Source organism: Glycine max, chromosome 12, assembly GCF_000004515.6.
Source record: "Glycine max cultivar Williams 82 chromosome 12, Glycine_max_v4.0, whole genome shotgun sequence".
In the NCBI taxonomy this organism is placed as follows: domain Eukaryota; kingdom Viridiplantae; phylum Streptophyta; class Magnoliopsida; order Fabales; family Fabaceae; genus Glycine; species Glycine max.
In genome coordinates, this window is record NC_038248.2 from 18,175,622 (window position 1) to 18,181,345 (window position 5,724).

At 32.6% G+C, this 5,724-nt stretch overlaps 1 protein-coding gene across 3 annotated transcripts; it reads right to left on the reverse strand.

The window, feature by feature from the left end:
• Positions 1-1,826: 1,826 nt before the first annotated feature.
• LOC100786696 (G-type lectin S-receptor-like serine/threonine-protein kinase At4g27290) lies at positions 1,827-5,384 on the reverse strand. 3 transcript variants are annotated; one of them, XM_014764918.3, is made up of 7 exons: positions 4,023-5,382; positions 3,647-3,778; positions 3,266-3,417; positions 2,953-3,163; positions 2,608-2,845; positions 2,379-2,529; positions 1,827-2,308 (listed from the first exon to the last, which is right to left on the reverse strand). In XM_014764918.3, exons 1-7 carry the CDS (start codon positions 5,305-5,307, stop codon positions 2,003-2,005), a joined length of 2,475 nt encoding a protein of 824 aa, XP_014620404.2. In that variant the 5' UTR covers positions 5,308-5,382; the 3' UTR covers positions 1,827-2,002. The 3 variants fall into 3 exon arrangements, with proteins under 3 accessions (XP_014620404.2, XP_014620406.2, XP_014620405.2); XM_014764920.3 differs by lacking the exon at positions 2,379-2,529 and having other exon boundaries at positions 4,023-5,384; XM_014764919.3 differs by lacking the exon at positions 3,647-3,778.
• Positions 5,385-5,724: the final 340 nt, after the last annotated feature.

A 5,724-nucleotide genomic window follows, 5' to 3' on the forward strand; every position in this document is an offset into this window, starting at 1 on the left:
CCGACATATCGAGAAGTTTACTATGTCAGATGGCAGAGAGGGTGATGCTGAATTTAGTTCCGGCCGATGGGCCGTTCAAAGAACTTTGTTAAGCGGTTGGGCCCTTGCACATAATCTCTTCAGGATTATTGATGAGTGAAAAATTATCTGTAAAGTTCTCTAGGGTCGTCCCAGTTTCTCCATGCGGTTAGGCTCCAATGAAAGCCTTTCTTCAAGTCCCACCCAATTTTCATTCTAGGTCGATACTTGTCTGAGGGATAATCAAAGCTCTGCTAGAAGTAGTTTAAGGATTGGTGTCTTTCTCGTCTCTTAGAACCAAGTTGCCCGAGTCTAAAAGCTATGCTACGACAAGGACCCCCTTCCTTGTTGTGTTTGTTGTCCAAATAATGGTGTTGTTATGATTGAGAAGTACGAGGTTGCCTCATGAATGCAATAGTCTTAGTTAGTGTCTGATGAGGGTCTTAGTTTAGTGAGTTTATGTCACCGATGATGGTTTGTTGGATTACTATTGGTTATTTTCTTGGGATGATTGTACCTATATATACGTAAATATTTTTGATCTAGTACTTTTGAAATGAGATTAATGTGGATGACATAAGATTTTAGGTGTTGATATATAGTGAAATATTTTTTTCTCTTACGAACAATAAAATTAATATTAATATTTAAATTTTATATAAGATGATTGTTCTTAAATTATATAATTATTTATTTTTGATATATTTTTAAAAATGATTGGGAGACTACACAATTAGTTTTTTTTAATAAGGAATTAGATTTAACAAAGAATTACATATTATTCATTTTTAATTTTGAAATATTATTTAATTTAAGTTTTTTTTTTGTGTTAATAAAAGAATATTGTATTAGATTCAAAATTATTTGATATAATTATTATTTTTTATGTTTTTAATTATTAAATATTAAAACAATTAATCATTAAAATTATTTTAAATATTTAAATATTTTAAAAATGACTAATATTTTTTTATTTAATATTAAATTTTAATTTTTAAATAAATATTTAAAAATAAAAATTTAAATTTAGTTAAAATTAAATTACTTGGTCCAAACAAAAAAAATTTCTAAAAAATTTCAAATCCTCTGTCCAAATACAAGTTTATTGTACTAAGACATGTATGGAACATTTATTTCAAATGCATGTGAGATTTATGTATGTTTCCTCTCCCAATATGACGTACTTAATTGCTATCGGGTGCTCAAAGACATGCCACAACATTATGTTTTAAGTTATTATTTTAAATTTGGATTGATTATTGGGAAATTTGATACACGCGTGCATGTTCATACTGATTTAAATTTGTACATAAACTGTTTATTAGGTCCCTTCAGACACAGACACTATACGAGCCAATCTATTATGTTTCTCTGTATAAATGCATTGCAAACTGCTTTTCTTTCAACTCATTACTTCGCAAAATAAAACTTAGGTTGACACGAATTCCAAAAATATTATCCATATTTTCGTGAAGACTTAAATATATTTTTATCTCTAATAAATATCTAATTTTTATATTTGTTTTTTAGTAACTTTTTGTTTTACCTTGAGTCTAATAAAATAATAATTTTATTTTTATTCTTGACACTTATTTTTAATCCTTAATAAAATGTATAATTTTGTGTTTACTTTCTCATAAACTTTTTTCACATTATTAGTTGGGACTAAATCAATATTCACTAATTTTTTAAGGAACAAACACAAAATTCATTAATTTATCAAAGATAAATATAATATCAAGCACAAAAAATAAAAGGATTATTTTATTAAAAATTCTACGTAAAACAAAAATTTATTAAAAAAGATATAAAAATTAAATATTTATTAGAGATTAAAAACATATTTAAGTCTTTCATCAATTCTAAACAAGTCAATGGACAAAAACAAATTTCAAAACAATTAACACACATATGGCTTAAAAAATTGTCAGAGAATATAAAAACTAAATAATTTAATATTTGGTAAGAGGTAAAGTAATTTTCTCTATCTATCACTCAACATTGAGATAGTGACATCGTTAATAGAAACAGATGTAAAGTTCTCAGAAGAAGATTCTCTTTCTGTTGAAATGTCTTTGCTTAAGTAGCTAGGATCCTTTGGTAGAGGCAATGCATTCTCGTTGCTCAATAATACGACCACAGAGGCCATGTTTGGCCTATCATTAGGATGATGTTGCACACATAAAAGACCAATATGAATGCAACGCAAGGCCTCATATAGAATGCATGAGTCCTCCAAACTACTGTCAATGAATTGCATTGGATTTCCCTCTTTCCACAACCTCCATGCCTAAAACATTTTTAAATAATGGTTATCTATTGTTCCATCATATGAAAAAAGAATGATAACTGTTACTCACATGCCCAATGAGATTATTGTAGTCATTTGGATAGAAGAGTCTGCTATTTTTCTTGCCACTTACTATCTCTAGCAATAATACGCCGAAACTAAACACATCCGATTTAATGGAAAATAATCCATCAAAGGCATATTCAGGTGCCATATAACCACTAAAAGAAACCAGAAAAGAGTTAAGTTAATGCTTGATTAATGTGAAATAAGATTTTAGCATAAAATAAGATACTTACTATGTACCAACTATTCTGCTTGTTTCCCCTTCAATTTGATCACCTCCACACATTCGAGCCAATCCAAAATCTGAAATTTTTGGATTCATTTCATTATCTAGTAAAACATTACTTGCTTTAAGATCTCTGTGTATGATCCTTAGTCTTGAGTCTTGATGAAGATAAAGTAGTCCTCGAGCTATTCCATTTATAATGCAGAAACGCTTAGGCCAGTCAAGAAGTTTACTTCGACTAGAGTCTGTCAAGTTTCATGAAATTTCATGGTTACCTTCTTAAATTTGCAAGAACTATTAGAACAAAATGAAATCCTACATTTAATTAACAATTAGATTTAGAGACACTAACCAAAAAGAAAGACGTCTAAGCTTTTGTTGGACATATATTCGTATATGAGCAATTTCTCATCATCTTGAAAGCAACATCCAAGAACTTTAACAAGATTTCGATGTTGGAGTTCAGCACATAACATAACCTCATTCTTAAATTCTTTTAATCCTTGTCTAGATGTTTGTGAAAGTCTCTTAACCGCGACCTCTTGTCCATCTGGTAATGTTCCCTAAACACAACATTTGTGGGAAAGAAAGTTAAATGTAGTGAATAACAATTTCCAAGCTTTGTTATTTCTCAATTATAAATAGTACGTATATTGCTCACATACCTTGTATACGGGCCCAAAACCACCTTCGCCAAGCTTCTTGTGATCTGAGAAGTGATCTGTGGCCTGTGCTATTAAGACAAGGTCAAATAAAGGTAGCTCAAAGTCTTCTTGTTGGCTTTCGTTGCTCTTTGCTTCGATGCCAGTGATGATCTCTGTTTTCATCCAAACAGTGTGAATGAACAAAATTATATTCCATTTACAGACCGTGCTAGAAATGTTAGTTTTCTTGCAGTAGTTGTTTGAAAGTTATAGTATGTATTCTATTCTTAATTGAGAGCCTTTTTTTTTATTGAAAATTATATGTTATTCATTTTGCAGAAGGGGAAAATGACAATATTTCCATATAAAAGTATATCTAAAGACTAAGATCACACGGCTTACCTTTATTTTTGTTTCTATAGCTCCAGTAAATGAATATGAAAATTAATATCATAGCAATCACAGAGGAAATGGTGCTGGCAATCACAACCACCTTTTTGTTTGAATTATCTTTTTGATCGTGACTTTGTTGAGCTTGACAGGGAAAAAGAAATAAATAATCAATATAAGAAGTAAATTGGGTATTGGGTAGAATTAAACATATTTTACCTTTAGCTATGATGATGAAAGTTGTGTTTGAATAAATTTCTCTATAAACACTTATAGAACAAAAAAGGTAAAAAGAAAAATCAATCCTATTCTCTAAACTAAAATAACTTATGCAGTTAACTTTAATAGAATTCTCTCTTCTAACATCTCCAAAAATTGAAGTGCATACCTGTTTCAGACACCGCCAATCTAATATACAGATCTTGTCCAGCATTTGGCATCAGTCTTATATCTAAGAGATCTCCAATCCAAATGGCACAACCACTACCTTCTCCCCTGATATTTGAATTTGCATAAGCCATGCAGGAACAATTTTCCCAACATTTGACCCTGCATTCCCCAAGTGTCATGCTTGCATTAACCCACGATCTTTCAGTGTCTGGCGCCTTCACGTTGCTGAATTTTGTAAAACCATCCTTGTTCTTTTCCCTGCAGCTCCAAGTTTGGTTGTGGACGCACCCTTGATTCCAGTTCATTTGGTTCCAATTCCGAGGTGATTTTGGCTTGAATCCATCTAAACACTTGCACACAGGTGCCTGACCAGCGACACAAATCCCAAATGCGCCACAAGTGTTATAGTGGTCGCATAAATCACCCGGCAACTCCGAAGACACCCTCCAAGTTTGACTATCTGTATTCCATGTTAGACGCTGACGAACATAAAGTGATTGATTCATCACGATTCTTGAAATTATTGACTTATCAGTCATGCTATATGTAGCATAAAATTCATCCTTGTTTGACACAATCGTGTAATTTACTATTGCATTGGATGGGACAGAGGGGTTACCGCTAAATTTGGTCCCATCCCACGGGCCACTTCTCCAGTACTTTGTTGTGCCCTTCCACATAACCTCTTCAGGATAATTGGTACGTAAAGTAATGTCTGTGAAGTCCCCTGGAGAAGGGTCATCCCAGTTTTTCCAAGCGGTTAGGACCGTATTGAGGCCTTTCTTCAAGTCCCATCCCAATTTCATTCCGGGTAGAAACGTGTCTGTGGGGTTGTCAAAGCTCTGCCACAAGTAGTTTTCAGGATTCGTGTCTTTCTCGTCTCTTAGGACCAAGTTGCCTGAGTCTAACAGTTGTGCCACCACAACGACACCTTTTGTTGTAGGGTTTGCTGACCAAATAACGGTCTTGTTCTGATTGAGAAGTACAAGGCTGCCCTCTGGGGTTATGTTTAACTTGCTGGAGTTGTCTTTAATTGGAGTTTCACGGTTGGCAACCCAAACCACGGTTCTGATTGGTATGTTTTTGTACCAGATTCCGAGATAGCGGTTTGGGGACGTACTGCCTGGGATGAAGAAACCCAACTCAAAGGTTCCATCATTTGAAACCAAGGTCGTGTTATCTTCAAGTGACTCAAACTGGTTAATGGTATCTGTTGCGGCTGCAAATTTAGAGAAGAAAAAAATTAGCTTGCTGACAAGAAGGAAAATAGTAAGCATGGCCATTCTACATTATTAGTGTCTCCTCACGAATACAGAGAGTTAAGTACAAGCGTTGAAATTAGTATAGTATCATTGTATGAGCTGGTCCAATGATAGCCCTACAGTTCAATAATATAGAAGGAATCTATAAGTAAGAAATCTTAATGAAAATATTTTAAGGTTTCCCACCTAACCAGCTAATAAAATTAGAATTTAATTTAAATGTACTGATGATAATGTAAAGTATTTATACACTAGCATTTAAACTATGTCAGTAATATAAGTTTGTCGTTTATTATTATAATAGGATCTGTCAAAAATAAAATCTGTAAGAATAGTATATGTACACTTCATTTATTATTAAAATACCTCTTCGAGGATGATTTTTAACTGGATAATGCTCCTCACGTTTTGCGGTCTTATAAATAAATGTATATGATA

Excerpts from the sequence above, each read along its gene's own strand:
- LOC100786696 (XM_014764918.3), bottom strand. The coding sequence starts at position 5,307 with ATGGCCATGCTTACTATTTTCCTTCTTGTCAGCAAGCTAATTTTTTTC. Across the intron at positions 3,779-4,022 it reads ATTGGCGGTGTCTGAAACAG|CTCAACAAAGTCACGATCAA; the intron begins GTATGCACTTCA and ends TTCCCTGTCAAG. Across the intron at positions 3,164-3,265 it reads GTTTTGGGCCCGTATACAAG|GGAACATTACCAGATGGACA; the intron begins GTATGTGAGCAA and ends TGTTGTGTTTAG.